Genomic DNA, 24,543 nt, shown 5'->3' on the forward strand with positions numbered 1-24,543 from the left:
CGCTGCAGTCCATGTGTTGTAGGAACACCAACAGTGCTGTTAGGAAGGGAGTTCCAGGATTTTCACCCACCAACAGTAAAGGAGCAGCGATATGGTTCCAAGGTGTATGACTTGGGGGGCAACTTGCAGGTGGTGGTGTTCCCATGCATCTGCTGCCCTTGTCCTTCTAAGTGGTAGAATATGTGGGTCTGGAACCTTAAACTGAACTGAGCGTTAAAAAGACAAGTATATGAGGGAGAGATAAGGGAATAGAGGGTTACTATGATTGATTTGGTTGAGGAAAGCTGGGAGGAGGCTTGAGTAGAGCATAAACATCAGCATGAACTGGTCGGGCCGAATGGCCTCCTTCTGTGCCGTATATCCTATATATATTGTTCCCCTATTATTTATACTTTGCTGTCCCTGTCAGCTTGTTAAAATGTAATCTATAATACTTAGCTTGTGGTCCTCAGTGCACTTTTTGAATTAGCCTAATTAATTAACTCTTAATTCAAAGTTGCTCAGTTCAAATTGGCCAAAAAGCTACATTAAGTGAGCAGGAATAGATTTTGCCCTTTTATGATTCCATCCCTTATTCTACAATATGTTGCACTAAATTAAATTTGCATATGAAAAGAACAGCCTCCAGTGCCCACTTTCTTGATTTAATGGTGTAATATTCTCCTTAATTGCCAAAGAAATACATGGAATTAAAAGATAGGTGTTTCCCACTATTATTTGCATGGTCTACTTCAGTGTAGTACAAGATCACTTCAGTAAATTGCAAAAGTGCCTAATAACCTAATGTGTTAGTTACATCACCACCGTACATGAACAGATAATCTGACCCATTGGTGCAATTACAATTCCTTGAGATAAAAGAATGTATTTGGCCTGAAGTCTACCAGTCTAGTAAAGTTCTCCTTCAAAATCTTGAATTTAAAATTCAGGGACCCTTCTTTATATCTGATACTTAATATTGAATGGGTGATTATTAATGTAAATTTTTACTAGTCGTTTTTTTGATTTCTGCAGAGATAGCACTTAGCCCAAATAACCATGAGGTTCATATTTATAAGAAAAGTGGAAACCAGTGGATCAAGAATCACGAACTGAAGGAGCATAATGGTCGAATAACAGGTACAGTAGAAGCTTGAATGCTTCTGGTTCTAGATATTAATACTCCAAATTTATTTGAAGAATTGAGAGCAGCACCAAACAGCAAAGTTATTGCTACTTTTTGACATTCCACATCAAAATGCAAGTTTCTTGAGTCTTATAGCATTTTCATTCAAAGGTGCTACTAAATATCAACCTTAATAAAGGCAGTGACCATGTAATGTTTTTCCTACTGTATTGATTTTAAAGAAGACTTCTTAAGATCATTAATCTAAAAGTCAAAACAAAATACTGCAGATGGTGGAAATCTGAAATAAAAACAGAAAATGCTGGAAAAACTCAGCAGGTCTGACAGCATTTATGGAGAGAGAAACAGATCCTTCTGGTCATACAGCCTAGAAACATTAACTCTGTTTCTCACTCCACAAATCCTGTCAGACCTGCTGAGCTTTTCCAGCATTTTCTGTTTTTATTAAGCTAAAAATCAAGCAGATTTTCAAACTCTTTCTTTTTTATTTTAATTGTTTCAAATGATGAAAGAGGGTTCTAGTGTTCTTCTCCAGAAGCCAGCTGATGAAGGATGGAACAGGAGCCAATATTTACACACTTTATATCTATTTACAGAGTTATGCATTACAAGCCATATACCTCCTAACCCAACCACTACAGTTTCAATCTGTGTCTATTTATAGAAAACATAGGAAATAGGAGCAGTAGGCCATTCAGCCCCTTGAGACTGCTCTGCCATTCAACCAAATCGTTGCTGATCTTCTACCTCATTGCATTTTCCTGCATATCCGTTGATGCCTCTAATATTTAAAATTCTGTCAGTCTCTGTCTTGAACATACTCAATGACTGAACCTCCGCAGCCCTCTTGAGTAGAGAATTCCTAAGATTCACCACCCTCTGAGTGAAGAGATTCCTCCTCATCTCAGTCCTAATTGGCCTACCCCTTATTCTGAGACTATGTCCCTTGGTTCTAGACCCCGCCAGCCAGGAGAAACATCTTTCCTGCATCTACCCTGTTGAGCCCTATAAGATTTTTATATGTTCAAATGAGTTCACCTCTCATTTTTTATTTTCTCATTCAAATAAATTATCAGTTCATCCCCACCACATGCATGCATTTAAACACAATATACATTTAACATTAGGAGAGTGGCAGAAAGTCAAGTTTATGTCCATGCTTTCACCAAATTAGCCCACAATTTGAGTTTTTCCTCAATGTAATACTGAGTAGCATTTCCCTGTGTTATAGAAATTTAAGCAGTTGAGCTGAGTGGAGGGGAGGTATAAACTTCTATTCGTGAAACAAAAGGCAGAAAATAATCGGTTCTATGCACCACCCTGTTCTGTCCTGGTGATATTCCAAGTTGATAAGATTTACTCTTCATATTGAAAATATAAAGTTAGAATGAGGATGCAGATCAGGGAACTGTTATGGCACAGCCAGTGGTAAATGCTGAGTTGTTCAAATCCCAAAGGGAAACTTGAAATAACTGCCACAACTTGTTTTGCAATTTGTATAAATTTTGATATTCGTGTCCTGAATTCAGTAGTAATAAGACCACCAAGTCTTAAAGGTTTTTACAAAACTAGGTTGAACGTTTATTAATAGAAGAAATGACTTTAAATACATATATAGAGCTACTAATAACCCCCAGTCACACTTTTGTTAAGGCAACAGTAAGACGTAAAGATTTTAAAAGACACAGGCAAAGAAACATGTTACCCTGAACAAGTCGACTTCTGAAAAGTTTTCTTAACTTCAGTCCTTTGAGGCATAGATGCCGAAGGCTTTTTTACACACTTGTAAGATCTTAAAAATGCTTTCCCTTACACACAGCTCTTGCTCCTTCTTTATACATATCTTTCTCTTTGAATACAGATACCCATTGTTTCACTATGTCTTTGGACTTTATCTCCCTGATATTAAAACCCTCTCATAGCACTAAGTTTTACCAGTAATCTTTGGGAAAAATAAACACCGCTTCTAAACTTCACCTGGCTAAGTGCCACATTTCACCCATCCTTTGAAAACGATCCAGTCTGGTTCATTTCAAAATGCAAATGTTCCATTGACACCTATGTTTCTAAACTTCCCCATGTTTATCTAATTAACATTTCAAACCTAACCTCTCCTCTTAGATCAAAGCACCCAGACTAGCTGCCTCTAATTCAATTAAATCTCTCTCTTTCTCACACACACGCACACACACACACACATATATAGATGCATCCCACTATTACTCTATTTTACAATAAATTCCAATAACGTTGAAATTTATTATATCTTCTTGACAGATGCTCCTGTTTGCAGTGTGAATGATTTTTTAAATTGCTGAAGTACCTTGTCTCAATGATTATATTCGAACCATTGTTGCTTATTTAGCTCTTCCCTTGAATAGCTTGCTTGAAAAGTCCATTTTGGAGCTGCATGTGAGAATCAGGAGAAGTAATAACTACAACAGCTGTATTTCCTCCAGGGCAAATTTCTGTTGTGCACTTTCTGCTGACATGCCAGCTTTTATCTTTGTTTTTTAAACTCTTCCTCAAGTCACTTATCACTGCACTCAAATTCCCAAATATCTTGCCTTTGGCCTTCCATTCATCATGACAGCTACTGATGTGCTAAATCTCACTCACTCATGCCTTTGATGCCCTTGTCCACACTAGAAGTATCCTCTGCCTCTCACCCACTCCTCTGTCTTCCTCTCTCCCCTGTCTCCATAATTATTCCCCTTGTATACCCCTCATCTTTGCTCCTTTGAGTCCAAGAGATGCAGACTTTAACATCTTTGAACAATTGGTTTAACCACTCTTGGCCAGATTTGGCTAGACCACTTAAAGCATTATCAGACAATGCCCTCTGTCACTAAAACTGTTCACTATTCAAAGATCAATGAATGGAAAGATGAGCTGAGGTAGTGGTGAAGCTGGGCAATACTAAGCAGGTGCAAGTATGCACCAGTGATTGTATGGATATGTGGACACCTCATCTGTCTCTGATTTATCAATGTTTGTCTAACATCCAATATTGGATGAGCAGAAATGTCCTCTAATTATTGTTAAGACAAAAGCCTATTGTCTTTGGTCCTTGTTTAAGCTGAACAAAACATTCAGAACCTCAGATTTGGGATTGATCCCCAAGTTGAGTTTCCGACCACATATCCATACTGTCACCAAAGCTGCCCACTTCACCTCCATAACATTGCTCAACTCTGACCTTCCCTTGGCCCACCTACTGAAACACTCATCCATGTCTTTGTTACCTATAGACTTGACTATTCTAATGATTCTCTGGGCGGCCTCCCATCTTCCACCCTACATAGACTTGTGCTCATCCAAAGCTTTGTTGCCTGCATCTTAACTCACTCCAAATCTCATTCCCCCATCACCCCTTTGCTTGCTATCCTTCGCAAGCTCCTGATGTAACACTGCCTAATTTTAAAACCCTCATCCTTGTTTTCTGATCCCTCTATGGTGTCACCTGTCTGTGTAACATCCCCCTGCCTTACAACCTTCCAAGATCTCTGCACTCCAATTGTGGACTGTTGCACATTCTCAATTTTCATTGCACCACCATTGTCACCTGTGCTTTCAGTTATCTGGGCCATAAGCTCTGGAATTCCCTCCTGAGATCTCTCCACCTCTCTACCTCTCTCTTTTAAGATGTTCCTAAAAGCCTACCTTTTTGATCAATTTTTAGGTCATCTTTCCTGATTTCTGCCTTAGTGGCTTAATGTTAAAAATGTCTTTTTTTTACTAATATTGCCTTGGGATGTTTTACTGTGATAAATGTGCTTATTTAAATGAGTTGTTACTATAACTGGGCTTTATGATTGGAAAATCTTCATTATGCATGCCTAAGACAAAAGTGTTCACCAGATGTGTTTTAGTGACAGCACATTAACCTTAGTTCTGCTCTTTTGGGCTCATTGATATCCAATTTGCCATATGCCATTTGCATTGCTCATCTATGTAAATCATTCAAAATTAAATTGGAAAAACCAAATCTGTGTTCTTTTCAAGTACTGAAATTGGATGTTTCTATTTTTAAAGTGTATCCCAGGCTCAATTACAAACGTTACTGGAAGATAGATGATCTTTGAGGCTTACCTACAAGATTACATGCTAAACACTAACATTTATTGTTTAACAAGTTAAGCAGATCATTAATCAGCTAATCATTTTCTCTGAGAGTATTTGGGTCTGATCAGAGGTTTACTGTTGTCAGACAAAAAGTAATAACCAAACTAAAAATTCTTCAGTATAGTATGTAGGTTTTGGCTAATGGACAATTAAATCAGTTGCAAAGCCTTAGTGGCTTAATGTTAAAAATGTCCTTTTTTATTAATGTTGCTCTTGTTAAGTGCCTTGGGATGTTTTGCTGTAAAAAATGTGCTTATTTAACTGAGTTGTTACTGTAACTGGACTTTATGACTGGAAAATCTTCATTATGCATGTCTGAGACAAAAGTGAAATTGAGGTGAAATCTCAACATTAGGGATGTTAGGGACATGTTGGTAATTAATAGAAACTGGGTCATTGAAAAATTTATTTATTCTTTCATGGGATGTGGGTGTTGCTGGCAAGGCTAGCATTTGTTACCGACCCCTAATTATCCTTGCTCGGCCATTGTCAAGAGTCAAGCATGTTGCTGTGGTCCTGGAGTCACACGTAGGCCAGACCAGGTAAGGATGACAGATTTCCTTCCCTAAAGAACATAGTGAACCAGATAGGTTTTTTACTATAATGGATGATGATTGTCATGGTCAATCCCAGATTCATTAACTTAATTTCAATTCCATAAGCTGCCATGGTGGGATTTGAACCCATGCCCCCAGAGCATTAGCCTCTGGATTACTAGCCAAGTAACGTTACCACTATGCCACCATCTCTCTAACTGAGCTCATTAACTGGTTTAGCAGTAATTTATTGAGTGTACATTGTTATTGTAAGTTATAGAATCATAGAATGGTTACAGCATAGAAGGAGGCCAGTTGGCCCATCAGCCATCACGTCTATGCTGCCCCTCTGAAGGATCAATTCACCTAATGCCACTCCCCTGCCTTTTCCCCTTAACCCTGCACAATCGTCCTCTTCAGACAATGATCCAATTCCCTTTTGAAAGCCTCAATTGACCCTGCCTCCTCCACACTCCCAGGCAGTTCATTCCAGAGATCCTAACCACTCTGCTATGTGAATGAGCAGGTACTTTGCAAGCATCTAATTCATAGAACATAGCATTTTTTGATATTGATTGTGCTAGAGGAACCAGATAGGAAGAATATTTCAGGCTTGCTAAACTCTTTTACCTTGATTTTTTTTTTAACCATGTAATTTATATCAAATCTACATTCAGTCATGATACACGCAAGTACGTGCGCACGCACATGTACAATAAGAGTTTTTGTTTAATATGAACGGATAGGGAAAATTACGTTAGAATGCTTGTGTCTCCTCTTGGCTTGAAAGCATGATTGGCATGTCACCTGGTTGTATTTTCTGTATGATAAATGAAGTAACTTGAGCCAATAAGCATTGTAGAATCTTTGGACATAGCATCTCTGAAACACAAACGTAGTGATGTAGAGCAAAAAATAATTAAACTTGTTATAATTAGTGGCTAGTTCTAATACGCATCCTTTAAATTAGACTTGGATAGATGTTACCACCATGACCATTATTTTTGATTAACCAGCAAAGGTTAGGTTATTTATAATTGAAATGTTAAAGTCAAGAGCTACCTGTTTTGGCTGGGTGTTTTTTTGACATTTGAAAGCAAAGAAATGTAGCAGCATGAATAAGATTTACTTTCTCTGTGCTTTTATGGCATGTTTTGGTTGTTGGATTCCTAAACAGTTTAAACTAATTGATTGCTATATTATCTGTACAGGCATTGATTGGGCTCCCCAGAGTGATCGCATTGTAACCTGTGGCGCTGACCGTAATGCTTACGTGTGGAGTCAGAAAGACGGTGTGTGGAAGCCAACGTTGGTCATTCTAAGAATTAACCGCGCTGCAACGTTTGTGAAGTGGTCTCCTCAGGAAAATAAGTTTGCTGTAGGTAGTGGTGCTCGGCTGATCTCAGTGTGCTACTTTGAAGGAGAAAATGATTGGTGAGTGAGTATTTGATCAAATCAAGAGTGCAGACAGAATTAAGTGCCTTCCAAGGAATTTGGGTTTTCAGCAATTGGCACTGTTTTGTTAGATGTTTATGATCTATTTCCTGTAGTCAGATGTACAATAGCTATGCGAACATTGCTTTTATTGTAAAATTATATATGATTGTTGATTAATGAGCTGTATCAACAAATAAATGCTTGAGAACAAATGCATTATAGTTTTGAAAGCACAATAGATAGGAGCAAGAGTAGGCCATATAGCCCTCAAGCAGGCTCCGTCATTTAATAATATCATGGCTGATCTTGACCTTAAATTTTATTCAAATTTAGCATCCTCAATATACTCAATGACTGAACATCCACAGCTCTCTGATGTAGAGACTTCTAAAGACACTCAAACTTTTGAGTGAAGAAATTTCTCATCTCAGTCCTAAATGGCCGTCCCCTTATCTGAGACTATGACCCCCTAACTGTAGACTTTAGCTAAGAGAAACAGTCTCTCAACATCTATCCTGTCAAACCCACTCAAAAGGTTGTTTCAGTGAGATTACTTCACGTTCTTCAAAACCACAAGAATATCAGCCCATTTTACTTGATCTCTCCTATAGGACCACCCTTTTGTCCCAAGAATCAATCTACTGAGCCATCATTGCACCCCCTGAGGCAGGTATATCCTTCTTTAGGTATGAAGACTAAAGCATTATTTCAAAGCGCTGTACAATTGCATCAAGACTATTTAATCTTGTACTGTAATCCCCTTGAAATAAAGACTGACATCTTATTTACCTTCCTAATTGCTAGCTATACCTGTGTGTTAACTTGGGTATCCATGTACTGGAAACACAAAATTCCTCTATGTAATAGTTTCTCATCATTTAAAAAATAATCTTTTTCTATCCTTTTTACCTTGCATTTCCCTGCATTATGTTCATCTGCCATCTTCTTTTCCATTTACTGGGTCTACTTATCTATCCCTTTGCAGACTGTCCTCTTTACAGCTTACTTTTCTTCCAAGCTTTGTATCTCAGCAAACTTAGGTGCATTACACTCAGTTCCCTCATCTGAGTCATTAATATAAATGGTAAATAACTTGGTTTGAAACTATGCCTGGATTCTTAATACATTTTGTTCATTTAGACTGAATCAGTGTTAAGTAATTATTCATTCATAATATTTGCAAATGCTGGGACTTGAATGCAGAACAAGGCTTGACAATACTCAGGGACTGTTTAACATATAAACAGATGGAAGGAAATTGAAGAATTTTTTCTTTCTTTAAGTCATTATGGACAAGCTACAGTGTGCACTTTCAGTAATTATTCAGGTCATCATCTGCAGAAGATAGGTGACATTGTTTCAATGGCAAAAGTATTTTTAGCTGTGGAGTTATTTTAGCCTTTTTAATTTGTTCAGGATGGTTTTAACTTCCAGCTGATGCGAGAAAGACATTTTAAACTGCTTAAATATTTTTCCTTAGTAGCTTTTAAAATATGTACTTTTTATTCAGCATCTTGAGGGTAGAAGCGGACACTAGAATAGAAGGATCTCTAAATAGAATATCAGTTTTCAGAGACTGTTGGTTAAAATGTTTTGTTTTGTGGTATTTTCCAACCTTTGCCCTAAACGTTCAGCTCATCTGCTGAATGTGTTAACTCCTTGCTTGCTCGTTTCATAGGAGTCCTCCACTACTAAATTCTGCATATAAAAATATAAATAGTGAGTGTTGGCTAAATATTCAACCACAGACCGCATCACAGCTAAGCCACACCTTCATTCACATCGTGTCCCTTGCAGCAGAAACTGGTAGATAGATATCCAGTGTCTCTGCTTACCAAAACATGGGCACTGTGGACAATTGTTGCTCTACTGATAATCTGTGCCAGTTAGCAGAGTGCTGAGTGTCAAATATGGGACCTTCCTGGTTTGTGCAGTTCAGCTACTCTCTGCCTTAACTAGCTGAGCCATCTTAAGAAGTGTTAATCAATAAGGAAGTACAAGAATGGAAAAGATGCTGTAGTCTATTTTCCTGACCCTTGAATACTTCTCAATCATACATTCCCTTAAAATATCTATCCAATTCCTCCTGAAAAGGTTCCATGCTCCCTTCCTCCCAGGGCAATCTTAAGCCTCTTAAGCAAACGCCCCAGTTCTGGAATTTGTGACAATCTCAAATGTATTATTGGGGTTTGAGTTCTTTAATGCTTTAAGAATGCTTCAATAGTATCACCATAGAAACGTGCCTTCTGCATAGTATCCCAAGTTTTTCCATTTTTCCTCATGAATCCTGTGCCTTAAAATATCAATTTGGTTACACTTTTCTGAGCTGCCTCCAATCCTGGATATCCTTGCTGTAGTAAAGCACTTGGAATTATACCATTTTTCAGGTATAGCCAGTGTAGTTGCTTGTACACGTTTGATTTTTTTTATCTATTATCTCTTGGTTTTTGCCTAAATGTTTGGTTAGCTTTTCTTACTGCTGGCAAACACTACTATCGATTGCAATGAGTTGTCCATTAACGCTTTTAGGTCTGTTATGTCCTGTAGCTTAGAAGCATTTAGTTTCAAACTATGCCATTTGTTCCCCTTCTCTTATCAGCTCATCATCTAAACCTATACAGATCCCTTTGTGTTCGCTTTACTTCTGCAATTGTGTGAATCTCCTCTCCAAATTTAGCATCATCTGCAAGCAGATCTTTCCATTAACAGTTTGGTAAACCTTTGGTTAACTTGCAGTATGTAAATTGTGCTGCTGCATTGCATTGTGATGGAATGCAGGTTTATGTCTACAATTCATACAGCTGCAATTTTCTTGTCTAAACCTTCAGAGGGAGATGCTGAACTCAGACCGATGCTTTCCTCCTTGAGGGTAAAATGGAAAATTAAAGTTAAATTAATCTGTGAGGCTCTTGTGTATCTAATACACACCATTTGCACAGCATTTGCTAAAGCCTGGGAACTGAGCCCATCTGCCTTCTTGCTCATGAAATGATGCACTCCAAAACAGTGAAGGTGTGGAACAGGGAGAGATCTTTGAATGGAAGTTTCAAGATCATAAATCTCACTTTAGGTGAAATTTATATTTTGTGTATTTATGAAAGAGCGCACTTGTTAAGCTTTAACATAATTAGCTGTAGTTCTCTGTTTTAGGTGGGTGAGTAAACACATCAAGAAGCCAATTCGTTCTACTATCCTTAGCCTTGACTGGCATCCCAATAATGTCTTACTGGCAGCAGGCTCATGTGACTTCAAATGCAGGTGAGAGGCACTGCAGCTTCTGTTTGAGGTTTTTATGTAATTTACAGATACTGGTTTTGGTCATCCTGTACCACATCAAAATTAATTTCATACAGCTTCCTATCAATTTTGAAGAAACATATGCATAGTTTCTTCAAAAAGTTTTGAATGTGGATAGTAGCAATTCAGTTTAAGGATTCAGATTATGTCTTAAACTCCTGGAGTGAAGTTCTGATTATTGTAGTCATTAAAATTCTAGTGTAGGAGAAAAAGGTCATTCAAATGCTGGAAACCTGTTTGCCCTTTTCTAATCCGTGGCCCCTATGAATGATTGTAATAATACTACCATCACCCTACCTGTGGCTTGTGCTGCAGGTTGTTCTCACCACAACTGTTTGCTATCATCCCATTTTAGTTTTCTTTTCCTGTATTTTATGCCCATATTTCAATTCTCTATCTAATTCCTTCTTAAATATAATGATTGCTTGTTTCAATAACCACTTTTGATACAAAGAATATCTTTCTGATCTCCCCAGTTTTTCTTTGTATTAATTCCATTTATACTTTCAGTACCAACTCATCAGAGAAAATAAATCTTCCTACTCACTCTTCAAACCCTTTCAATTTTTAGAAGCATTTCTATTAGATCCCTTTAAACTTCTGTGCTCCAGTGAATACAGCCTTTGTCACCAAACTATATCATTTGATTCCTATTATAATTTCAGTGAACCTACTTTGCTACTTTTCTATGGCTTGACGAGCTTCCTCTAACAGCATGCCCAAACTGTGGCATAAACAGTAACTTCTCCCAATTCACCAACTCTTAGCTATATATTCAGTGCTGCTGGAGATAGCACCAAAAATCACATTTGTTTTGTTCTTTTTGCCCTATGATCCTGTATCCATAAATCTCCTCTTCCCTCAATCCATTAAGAATCTTACAGTTCTGATCTTTGATATTACCCCAAAATGTACTTCACATTGTTCTCCATATAATTTTCCACATAACCGTACACTGCCTAAGGCTTCATGTAATCTCCTGCATTATGCCTGAGAGAGAGCTATCTGAACTCTGAAGTTGAGATACTGATCTAAGCTCTTCATTTTGAGTGATTTTCTTGCTATACTGTATATTACTGTGGAAGATTTCCAATGTTTGAAGATTAAGTAGGCCACAACAAACAAAGGGTGCTTTCAATTTTATCACCTGACAATTACCTTTAATGTTACCGTTTATTTGGAAGTACAGTAGATTGAAAAGTATTATTTCATGGCGAATTGAGCATTAGAATTTAATGAACTGAACATTTCTCATGAAAGAGCATGATATAAAAGTTAACAACAAAGCAAAATACTAGATGCTTAAAATCTGAAATGAAAATAAAAAATGCTAGAAATGCTCAACTGCATCTATGGAGAGAGAGAGAGAGAAAAACAGGGTTAATGTTTCAGGTCGGTGACCTTATGCTAATACTCAAAAAAAAAAGTTAGAGGTAACTGGTTAAAAACCAATGCAGAGGCAGGGAAAGGTATGAAGGAGAGGAAAGAACATGCTTGTCATTGGATGTGGTGGGGAGGCAGAAGTGATTTAAATGACGAAATGGAATGGTGCAAGACAAAGGAGCTGGTAATGGGACAAATGAAGAAACAAAAGAGCCGAGAGGAAGCGTAAATGGGAAAAGCAAAATCATCACCAGTAGCTGCCGTCCAAACTGTTAGTGCTCGCGTTGTGTTAGTGCTGTTTCCTACTCTCACCTTGAATTGAAAATTTCATCAGCTTTGCTTTCAATTTGCACCCTTTCAAATGCACATAGCCCATCTCTGACGCTTCCCTTCCTCGGCTTCTTTGTCTCCATTTGTGGGGATAGGCTATCGGTTAATAATCAACATAAGCTGACAGGCTCCCACCATTACCTTGACTGCTTCCTTCTACCTTCTATTCCATTCTCCTAGTATCTCAGTATCCGTCACATCTGTTCCGACAATGCCACCTTCCGTAAAAGTGCTTCTGATAAGTCTTTCTTTTCCTTAACTGAGGATTCCCACTCCATCCCCTGTGGTTGACAGCCCTCAATAGTGTCCATCCCATTTTCCCCACTTTGCTCTCACCTCTTCCCCTCTGTTCCAGAACCAGAGCAGGGTTCTGCTTTTACATAGCGCCATGCATTTTATGTAATTCTGAAACAGGCTGTTTGGCCCAACTGGTCCAAGTCATAATTTATGTTCAATGCAAGCTGCCTCCCATCCCTCTTCATTTAACTCAATCTGCACAAACTTCTATTGCTGTCCCTCACATTTTGAACTAGCATATAGGAACACTGCTGGTCAGCTGATTTCTTGTAAGGCCAATTGTAGGTATCAGCTACTGATGATATTCAAGATGAAATTTATAATGACATAGAATTTACAGCACAGAATCAGGCAGTTTGGTCTCACTGGTCTATGTCAGGCTTGATCCTCCATGCAAACCCCCTCTTACTCCACTCATCTCACCTTGTCCCCTCATGGTCCTCTATTTGCTTCTTCTTCATGGATGAATCAAACTCCATCTTAAATGCAGATGGGGAGATTTAAAGAGTGAAATCCGGAGATTTAGCGCCTAGGAAGCTGATAACACTGCCATCATGGTAGAGCAATTAAAATCAGGATGCTTAAGTGATTTGAATAGAGGAATGCTGATATTTCGGAGGATTGTGGGCTGCAGCAGATTACAGAAGTAGGAAGGGGCAAGGCCATGGAGGGATTTGAAAACGATTTTAAAATCGAGGCATTGCTCAACTGAGAGCCTGTGTAGGTCAGCAAGCCGAGGAATGATGGGTAGACAGGATTTGGGCAGCAAAGTTTTTGATGACAAATTTACAGAGGGTAGAATGTGGGAGGCCAATCAGGAGTGTATTAGAATAGTCAAGTAACAGGCATGATCAACTGCGCAAATATGTGAACGAAAGTTTGTTTTGGGGTCAAATATAACACCAAGGTTGAGAACAGTCTGGTTCAACCTCAGGCAATTGACAGAAAGAGGGAGAGATGGAGTTGATGGCGAGGGAGCAAAGTTTGTGGCGGGGACCGAAGACAGTGGCTGCAGTCTTAATATTTAATTGAGGAAATTTCTGCTCATCCAGTAATATGGAGTTGGGGCAGTGTCAAGGGAGGTGGTGGGGAGGGAGATCTGGGGGCGTCAGTGTACATATGGAGACAGAAATTGTGGTTTGGGTGATGTCGCCAATGGGCAGCATTAGATGAGAAATAGGATGGGTCCAAGAATTGGTCTTCAGGGCACACCAGAAATAACTACATGAATAGGAAGAGAAGCCGGTGATGATGGTTCTCTAGCTATGATTAGGTAGGTAAGAACGGAACCAGGCAAGTGCAGTCCCACTCAGCTGGATGACAGTGAAGAGAATTTGGAGGAAGATGGTGTGATCAACTGTGTTGAAGACAGCAGATTGGTTGAGGTCAAGGAGGGTTAGTTTCTCTTTATTGCATTCAGAAAGAATGTCATTTGTGACTTTGATAAGAGAAGTTTTGAGTACTATGGCAGGGGCAGAAAGCTGATTGGAGGGAATCAAACATGGAGCTTCGGGAAAGTTGGGATCAGATTTTGCGGGGTGGGACGGTGATGACAATGTGTTCAGGGATAAGGTTAAATTATAGAAAAATGCTTGGGTAGTGTTAGCAAGTTAACTCAAGCATTTCTGTCCTACACCAAATACTTTGTAATACTTTGTAATGCTTTGTGATGCCATGTTATCTTATATTTGACCATGCAAAATGTCATAAACCCTCCTTCAGCATATTGTTCTGACAGTTCAATTTCTATTTTCTTTAGAGTTTTCTCTGCTTACATCAAAGAAGTAGACACAAAGCCTTCTGCCACACCCTGGGGTTCCAAAATGCCTTTCGGACAAGTGATGGCAGAGTTTGGGGGTGCCGGTAGTGGTGGTTGGGTCCACAGTGTTTCTTTCTCTGCCACAGGAAACCGCCTGGCATGGGTCAGCCACGACAGCACTATATCTGTTGTTGACGCTGGTAAAAATATGACGTAAGTGCCATTCCTTCTCTTAATTTCAGGTGAAAGTAGGACCATGCTAGCCTCAAATTTAAAATCATTGAAGAGAAACATAGGAGGATGGGTTTTGAATCTAAGCATATTTGTGAATCACCACTGTTCTGATGTTTTTATTTCAAACTTACAGAGCAATTTTGATACTTTGATTTTTGGAAATATCTACTGTAACCATTGTATTGTGAAATGTTGATCTTTGGTATCCTTAGTAGTGGTGTTTCATTTTCACTTGCAAATTAAGGTTAGGTTGTGTGTTTATTGTGGGATTCAAATACATTCAAATTTGGTGTTTGACATTTGGACTATCACAAATCAGTTAAGCAGAGGTGAAGAGACAATTTGTGTTTGTACAAAGTAAATTCATATCAGTTGCACTGCTCACTTTGAACATAGTGAGCAGTCGACTCATGTTCCTATGTTTCTGTGTAAAGTGTTGGGATTTCTTTTGTATTGAGTTGTTGCATTTGCATAGTGCTTTCCTGTGTAATGCATGTTCATCCCACATGGTGTCAGTAGGATGCTATGTAAACTTGTACATCTAACAGTGGGAGGAAAATGTCGGCTAGTAGTCTTGATCAAAACAATCCCTGATTTTATAGAAAGTACATTATATTGTTGCTAGACATAAATTCTTAAAAGCAATTTTATTTTTATCTTTAGTCCCTTAAGTAGGTTCTTCTTTCATTCTAGGCTGTTCCTAGGGTGTCTATTATGAAATATCAACCATAAATCCAAGATTTATTCTCTTGCAAGCAGCAGTTGGTGCAGCTTCAGGCCAGAGTGAGGAAAATTTAGAAAATCTTGCTGCAGGCTAGGAAATTGACATCCCAGTCTTAGCATTGATTCCAGTGAAATCTTGCATTCCATCATGCTTGTAATGGAGCCACTCCCTATAATTGACATCACTTGAGCAGTTGGACAGGGAATAAGATCCTACTCGAGAGTCTCCTTGGGGCAATGGTGATGATTAAAATATAAGTCAAAGTATTTCACAGGAATATAATTTTCTTCAATACGAGCAAGGAGTACTTGAATAAAATGTACTCTTCCCATACCTTCGCTCCCTGTAAGCTATGGCCGTGCTTATTACGAAGACAAAAAAAAAGGACATTAGCAATTTCTCACTGTGGTTGGATAGTTCAGTTTAGTTCAACACTGAAGTGTAAGAAATAGCAATTTGATTAGTGACTAGATATTTTGTTCTATTTTCCCAGGCTAGTACAACTGTATAGACCAGAAGGAGCCTGATCTGTCTTGCGTTATCTAATCTCAGCTGACACAGTGGTTTAACTCTCTACAATTGTCTTCAGTCACTCTTGGTTAGAGACAGGGGAAAAGTTAGCCAGCACTTCTCCTGAACACATTCAGTGATGTCAACTGGAAAGTGTGTATGTGTGAATGCCTAGTCGAAAACAGAATGGTGCTTTACGACACTTTCCACAGTTGAACAGTCTGCCAGCACCTACTGTCTAGCTGCATTCGTATCAGAGAGCTGGCCTGCAAACTATTATAATAAGGACCTGCTCTGTCAGGAGAAAATTGGTCAAACAATTTTGACTAAATTTGTGTCAATTCTACCTACAACTGTAGGAATTCTACCTTTTAAAAGGGAAATAGGTGAATAAATAGTGGCTAAGAATGCTTAAAAGATAAGTGGTTAGAATTAAAGTGCAATCTTTCTTTATAGGGTTTCTCAAACGAAGACCGAATTTCTCCCTCTGTTGAGTGTGATTTTTGTCTCTGAGAATAACATAGTGGCAGCAGTGAGTACAACCTAGTTTCATGTTACAAAAGTCTATGAGAATGACTCGAGCTTCTGTATTGTATAGTCCACAGTTGCTATTAAATGTCTTAAATGTAGTGTTTGCCACTATGTGGCAGAATGCCACTCATTGGATCCTCACTCGTACTTTGATATTTTAGAACCAATCTAGCATGGGTAAGTCAAAGAAAAGTTGGATCCCTTGGGATATACTGTACAACTCATCACTGGGCCCTGGACCAGGTAGAAAGGAGGAGGAATAAGAGAAGAGAGACTCAGCCTTGTGTGTTGTTCAATGGCCTCTGTTAGGAAAAGCACCTATCAAATGGGGCAGGTTTGCACTTAGCCAGGATTTCACCCTCTAGCAACTAGTCTGCTGGCAGTTTGTGCCTAAGCTTCCATATTACTAATGGCAACCAGAGGGCTCAGCCACTTGAGATATCTTACTCCCGGAGGGGTGAAAGTCTTCAGGACTAAAGGTGAGGAAACTGAGGGAGCGAAGGAGGTAAAGGATTCTGATCCCACTAGCAGTACTGCTTCCTGATGCTCTGTTTAAATTAACACTGTTAAAAACTCATCTCAGTATTAATGTTTAAGTGTGTAATAGGTTGGTAATGCTATTTTTAATAAGATTCCACTTACTGAACACTGATTAGAAGTAGATTTGTATGGTAGTATAGAGGATCTGGTTTTTGATTCTAAAATTGTGCACATTTATCAGTATTTATCCATGATAAACATTAAACTGGATAGCCTGTTCTACAGCTTTCTGTGTATCTGTAGGGCCATGATTGCTGTCCGATGCTGTTCATGTATGATGATCGTGGTTCTTTGACCTACATCTCCAAGCTAGACATTCCAAAGCAGAGCATTCAGCGCAACATGTCTGCCATGCAGCGCTTCCACAATCTGGATAGAAGGGCAACCACAGAAGATCGAAATACCACACTCGAGACTCTCCACCAGAACAGTATCACGTAAGTTTGAGACAGTCAAGGCTAGCAGTTTTTCAGCCAAACTACCTTGGGGCCCCATTTACGTGTACTATTTCGTTAGACTTGAGTGTTTATATTGCTTGTCAAAATTCATCTAATTGGAATAGTTAGGTATTTTATGCATCAGGAATGTTTTCCAAATCCAAAATCACAGTTGATGAGTTCCTATTCTTAGCTGCTTGTCAGTTAGATCACCCCGTCTCAGTCATGTTGAGCTTCACCTGTTCACCTGTTCTCATTACCACCCCAATTTGCAGGAACCCATGAGATGGCAACAAGCAAAATACATCATCATTCTCATTTACCTACAAGTGGAACTGGTACCTAGCAATCAGGAACATCATTGGAATCAAAAACAGAAATAGAAATACCTGGAAAAACGCAGCAGGTCTGGCAGCATCGGCGGAGGAGAGCACAGTTGACGTTTCGAGTCCTAGGGTCATGAGGACTCAACGTCAACTGTGCCCTCCTCCGCCGATGCTGCCAGACCTGCTGAGTTTTTCCAGGTATTTCTGTTTTTGTTTTGGATTTCCAGCATCCGCAGTTTTTTGCTTTTACATCATTGGAATTACTTGTTTTGAAATGTCATTGCTTAAACCTTTTTATCTGTCAGTTTGTTAGAGGTGGTGTGTGTTGTGATGGGAAGACAAATGGGGAAATTGCAGAAATTTGAAGGGACGAAGAAAAGGATTTGGTAACTTAATTCTGTTTAAGGGTTTTGGAGTGGGTGATTATTTCATGCTTAGATCTTTGACTTGTGGATTAACCAGGCAGCTTTCAAACTATTATTGTCAATATTCTTGTTCGGTTCTCTGCATGAAAGCAGGTTCCAAATCTGCCCCAGCTAGAACGGGGACTGTGCCATGTGCTGTTGGCACCAATCTGATCCACACTGGCCTTCCAGCCAACCAGTCAACCACCACCCCCCATGAAGTCTGAGTTACTGTGGCAACATGCACATTTACACGCATATTGTAGTCCCGGAGCTTGAACAGTGATGGTAGAGGCTCCAGTGTTCTTTCATGGCTGATCAGGAATTTTTCCTGCCCTTACCAACTGCTTTTGGCATATTTTGGAAGGATTTGCAAGTTGAACAACTTGTCTGGCACGTTATAAGCAAACCTTCCTTTGCCATAAAGTCCTGGAGTGAGACTTGAAACTGGAGCTTCTGGCTCCAAGGCAGGGATGCTATCAGTGCAGCACAAGACCTCTGTATTATCAGTATTGTGAATGCAGAAATATATAGCTTATTAAATTTTTTAAACTTTTTTTAAAAAATCTGAATGGGAAGCTTTTGAAGATTTGCAAGATGAATGTTTTTTTGGTAAGGGATAATCAGATCTGAGCCACAAGAAGGATGAGTCTTCAATCTGATGGTTTTCACCTGTGTATTCCAGGATATGTTTATGCTACCAGTACTCAGGAATACACTCAACATTATAAATAGGGTGGATTCCAAATGACAGCAGTCAAGGCAAACAACTTGTACTAGAAGCAGTTCTGTACATTATAATGACAGCATTTTAGGTTATAACCTACTCTTTGGAACTAACTAATGGACACTTGAGATTCTGTAACCAAATCATATTTTTTCTTGAGGAGCTGGGTGGGAGTGGACCCTAGAGACCAAACTGGATAGGCAAGAATGTGTTGGATAAAGCTATAGTTCTTCCCCTTTACAGTATAAGAATGTTTTTCCAACAAATAGATTTGAGTGTGTTGTTCTTAGAATTTTAGCTCATTTAAATTGATGTCTTTAGAGAGAATTAGACAAGCTGCATTAGTCCACTTATCAACCAGTAAAATTTATCTGTAATCTAATAATGTGTACATTTGATGTATGTGTTATTTCTTTGAAAAATGTGGTATGTTTTATGCAAGAAATCCCCTCTAGAAGCAATTAGTTGGAAGTTTTGGACCCCCAAGGCTGGCACAAATCCTAAAGCTTAATAAAATTATGCTATACTGCTGTTTGTTTTGGTTTTGGACTTTGACTTTTACTTATCAAGGGCTTGAGAGGAATGGTTTTATCTTTAATATTGCTGAGTGCTCTGGTCCAGTACCCTGGAAGTACCCTGTTACCGAGCCTGATTGTTAATGCCATTTGGAATTCAATGGTAGATATTGACTACAATATGAAACAATCTGATGTTTAATTTTGTTTGTTAAATGACAAGAGTTCTTTCCCATAAACTAGATCCTTTATAAGGCTGGTGGTAGTTTCAGACCATAAATGTTCCATAAGAATATAAGAAATAGGAGTTGGAGTAGGCCATTCAGCCCTTCGAGCCTGCTCCACCATTCAATATGATCATGGCTAATCTGATTGTGACCTGCACTCCATTTTCCTGCCTGCCCCCACAATCTTGGACTCCCTTACAGATCAAAAATCTGTCTTAACTCAGCCTTGAATCTATTCAATGGCCCAGCCTCCATTGCTCTCTGAGGGAGAGAATCCCAAAGATTAACAACTGAGAATAAATTCCTCCTCATCTCCATCTTAAATGGGCAACCCTTAATTCTGAAACTTTTCCCCCTTCCCCCTTGTTCTCAATTTCCCCATGAAGAGGAACATCATCTCAGCATCTACTTGTCAAACCATTTCAGAATCTTATATGTTTCAATAAGATCACCTCTCATTCTCCTAAGCTCCAATGAGTATAGGCCCAACTTGCTCAAATTCTCCTCATAATACATTCCCTTCATTCCAGGTATCAACCTAGTGAACTTTCTCTCAACTACCTGCAATGGAAATATATTCCTCAAATTAGGAGACCAGAACTGTACACAATACTCCAGGTGTGACTCACCAACGCCTTGTACAGTTGTAACAAGTCATCCCTACTTTTATACTCCATCCCCCTTACAATTAAGGCCAAGATTCCATTTGCCTTCCTAATTTCTTACTGTACCTCCATGTTAACTTTCTGTGATTCCTGTAAGAGGACACCCAGATCCCTCTGTACTGTAGCATTATGTGGTCTTTCCCTATTTAAATAATATTTTGCTTTTCTATTCTACCCACCAAACTCACATTTTCCCACATTATACTCTTAAATTTTTGTATACTTACTTAACCCATCTATATCTTTTTGCAGACGCTTTGTATCCTTCTCACAACTTGCTTTCCCACCTATTTTTGTAATGTCATAAAATTTGGTTACAGCACATTCTGTCCCTTCATCCAAGTTATTAATATAGATTTTAAATAGTTGAGGCCACAGCACTGATCCCTGTAGCATCCCACTATTGATAGGCAGTTGGTGAAGGAAAACACAAGTCAATCTTTGCTCAATTTGATTTATTTGCAATGTAAAACATCGCAAGTGTTTAGCTCCTAACTCTACAACCCACCACCAGTACCAATAAGTGTGTCTCATTATTTGCACAAGTAATTATCCAATGAGTGCCCACTTGTATGTTCTTAATCTTATTAATTATTATTAATCTTAATAACTACTTGATCGCTAACTTGAAAATTACTCATTTTTCATGATTACTGTGTCCTCTTAGTTAACCAATCCTCTATTCATGCTAATATATTATCCCTAAACCATGAGTTCTTGCATAATAGCCTTTTATATAGCATCTTATCAAATGCCTTTTGGAAATTCAAAAACTCTACCTCGATTGATTTCCCCTTTATTCACCATGCTTGTTACTTCCTCAAAAAACAAAAATAAATTTGTCAAACATGATTTCCCTTTCACAAAACCAAGTTGACTGCTTGATTGTATTATGGTTTTCTAAGTATCCTGCTAATACTTTCAATAACGAACTGCAACATTTTCGGAATGATATCAGGTTAGCTGCCCATAGGTTACTGCTTTGTCTTCTTCCTTTCTTCAATAGGTGTTAAATTTATGGGTTTCCAGCCTGCTGGGACCTTTCCAGAATCTAGAGAATTTTGGAAGATGACAATCGATGCATCCACTGTCTTTGCAGCCACCTTTTTTCAAACCCTTGAACGCATGCCATCAGGTCCAAGGGACTTGTCAGCCTTTAGGCCATTAGATTTCCTAGTACTTTTTCTCAAATTATATTGAAACTTCTTTCCTTTTTCCCTTCAGATTTTTTTACTGTTGCTGGGATGCTTTTCATATCATCTACTGGGAAGACGTATACAAAATACTTGTTCAAAATCTCTGCAATTTCCTTATTTCCCATTAATAATTCCCCAGCCTTATCCTCGAAGGGTCTTGCTGCTAGTTTTAGCTGCTCTATTTATTTTTATATACTTGTATGTAAAATATATATTCTCATACTTTAATATCACCCTCTTTATTATTTTTTTAGTTCCCCTTTGCTGGTTTCTAAAAATTTTCCCAATCCTCTGGCCTACCACCAATCTTCACAGCTATCAAACCCTTTCTTTCAATATTATGCCATCCTTAACTTCCTTAGCCATGGGTGGTTCATCCTTCTTAGTCTTTCTCAATGGATATGTCCTTGTTGAGTGTTATGAAATATATCCTTAAATGTCTACCACAGCTTCTCTACCATCTTACCTTCTGATCTATTTTCCCATTCCACTTTAGCCAACTGTGTCTTCAAACTTTTGTTCTTTCATTCATAGGATGTGGGGCTTCCCTGTCTAGGCCAGCATTTATTGCCCATCCCTTAATTGCCCATGAGAAGATGGTGGTGGTGAGCTGCCTTCATGAACCACTGCAGTCCATGTGTTGTAGGAACACCTACAGTACTGTTAGGAAGGGAGTTCCTGGATTTTGACCCAGCAAGAGTAAAGGAATGGCAATATAATCCCAAGTCAGGATGGTGTGTGACTTGGAGGAGACTTTGCACATGGTGGTGTCCCCATGCATCTGCTGCCCTTGTCTTTCTAGGTGGCAGAGGTCACGGGTTTGAAAGGTGCTATTGAAGGAGCCTTGGTGAGTTGCTGCAGTGCATCTTGTAGGTGGTACACACTGCTGCCACTGTGTGTTGGTAGTGGAAGGAGTGAATGTTGAAGGTGGTGGATGGGTGCCAATCAAACAGACTGTTTTGTCCTGGATGGTATCAAGCTTCTTGAATGTTGTTGGAACTGCACTCATTCAGGCCAGTGGTGAGTATTCCATCACACTCTTATGCCTTGTAGATGGCGAACAGGCTTTAGGGAGTCAAGAGGTGAGTTACCCTCCACAGAATTCCCAGCTTCTGAGCTGCTCTTGTAGCCACGGTATTTATATAGCTGGTCCAGTTCAGTTTCTAGTCGATGATAATTTCCAGGAAGATGTTAGTGGGGGATTCAGCGACAGTAATGCCATTGAATATCAAGGAGAGACAGTTAGATACTCACTTGTTGGAGATGGACATTGCCTGACACTTGTGGGCACAAATGTTACTTGCCATTTATCAACTAAAGCCTGAATATTGTCCAGATCTTGCTGCATATGGACTGCTTCAGTATCTGAGGAGTTGTGACTTGCAATTGCCTTTATTTAAGTTTAGGTCACCAGTTTCAAGCCGACGTTTTCCAAACTGAATGTGAAATTCTTTCTTGCTCATTGCTTCCTAGAGGTTCCTTCACTCTGATTATTAATCCTATTTTATTATAGATTACTAGGTCTAAGTAGTCTGTACCTGGTTAGTTCCATGTTGTATTGTTCGCACTACTTTGTCCAACAGATGAAGTAGGATGGAAGGAACTAGGGATTATGTGCTGTAAACTCAAATGTAATATCAAACCCCTCATATCTGAAGTTAAAGAGAGTTGCCTGTAGACTCCTGGTTTCTAAGCGGACTGAAGTGTTTTGGTGCTTTGTGCCAATTGTGTGTATTATATAAAATTATGATTTTCTCTCCACAGCCAAGTCTCAGTATATGAAGGTGATAAGAGAGATTGTCGGAAGTTTTGCACTACTGGTATTGACGGCGCAATGACAATTTGGGATTTTAAGGTGAAGTCACATTTATTTTAGGGGGTTTTCAATTGGTTCCAACCACATGATAAATGTTTAAAAATTGTTTGTAATTAAAACTTCTAGCTTATTGCATGCATTGTATAAAACTCTATGCAGTTGGAATTTATATTCAAGCCGTTAACCAGTTCAATGCTCTGTTACCAGTTTCTTCAGAATTACTTGGACTGATTTGAGAAAGGCTGTGTTTGCTGGCAATGCAGTGCATGTGCAGTTGTAATGTTTTACTTTGTGACACAATTGCCTGCAGTCTTTCCTGCACTGCAACCATGGCTACACCTCCCCAAATACATTTCACTGATGACCTGATTGTGGATTACTTCCATTCCCCCTTCTCCCCCCTTCCCTCCCCACAAACCATTTCTCAATTTAAATCATTCATAAGTATGAAACATGGCCATAGTGTGTCATAATTTAAAATGGTAAGAAAGAAACTTTTCAGAATGCATTTCAATCAAAATTAATCCTCAGATGGGGAGAGAAAAAAAAGAGATTTTGACCAACATTAAAGAGCAGGAGAAAGATGAGCAGAGATGGGGGACTAGATAGGTACAGAGAAAAGGGGAGAGAAACAGAGCAGGAGAAAGAGAAGTGACTCTGCTAGAAGTGGAAGATTCAATGTTAATACTTAATATTACCACCACCACCTTCTCGGGGGCAACTAGGGATGGGCAATAAACGCTGGCCCAGCCAGCGAAGCCCACATCCCATGAATGAATTTTTTAAAATGTACAAACAGCACCAATTCTGGACTAAGCTCCACAGAAATTTTTTTAAAGACAGATTTTGCTGGCACTGTCAGTGGCATCATGGGTTTGTTGCACATGCTTAGATGAGTATCGGTGTATTTTTGTTGGCAGGAAACAATGTTTGAGAAATATCAGGTATTAACTGTAAAATTGTGTACACCCCTGACATGTTAATCATCCATCCACTAGTTAATTAGATAACTAAATCAGGTTTTCAGAGATTAGGTTCAGCGAGTATAAAAGTAGACTACAATATAGTGCTGACTTTGTCTGCACTGGAGTACTGTGTTTGGCTGCAGTAGAGTGCTTCAGTTGGAGTTTGGTGACTGAGAGAGTTCGGTGAGAAGGGAGGAGATGCTCCTTTTTCTACCTTTGCTCAGAAAGAAGAACGGCGGCCTTGGTAAGTAGGAACTTGTGAGTAAATTAGAAAAGTGTAATATTTTTAAAGTTCCTATACTTGGATTTGATTGTGAAGCACCAGGAATAAGGAAAATTTAACGGCCAATATAATAAAGTAATATAAATAATCCAAAGTAGAATAAAGTTAACGTAAGGGAAGTAGAGTTGAGACATGGCAGGGCAGGTCAGTCAA

General features: G+C 38.9%; 1 protein-coding gene across 2 annotated transcripts in view; it reads left to right on the plus strand.

Moving 5' to 3' along the window:
• Window positions 1-24,543, plus strand: part of LOC121288579 (actin-related protein 2/3 complex subunit 1A-B) — a 54,108-nt gene that overhangs the window by 23,969 nt on the left and 5,596 nt on the right. For both annotated transcript variants that reach the window (XM_041207185.1, XM_041207186.1), the window contains 7 exons: window positions 1,015-1,119; window positions 6,999-7,221; window positions 10,375-10,482; window positions 14,291-14,503; window positions 16,215-16,290; window positions 17,073-17,266; window positions 23,091-23,181. In XM_041207185.1, coding sequence (XP_041063119.1) covers window positions 1,015-1,119; window positions 6,999-7,221; window positions 10,375-10,482; window positions 14,291-14,503; window positions 16,215-16,290; window positions 17,073-17,266; window positions 23,091-23,181 — 1,010 coding nt within the window. The remainder of the gene's footprint in view (window positions 1-1,014; window positions 1,120-6,998; window positions 7,222-10,374; window positions 10,483-14,290; window positions 14,504-16,214; window positions 16,291-17,072; window positions 17,267-23,090; window positions 23,182-24,543) is intronic.

The sequence above is a fragment of the Carcharodon carcharias genome, chromosome 15, assembly GCF_017639515.1.
Source record: "Carcharodon carcharias isolate sCarCar2 chromosome 15, sCarCar2.pri, whole genome shotgun sequence".
Lineage (NCBI taxonomy): Eukaryota > Metazoa > Chordata > Chondrichthyes > Lamniformes > Lamnidae > Carcharodon > Carcharodon carcharias.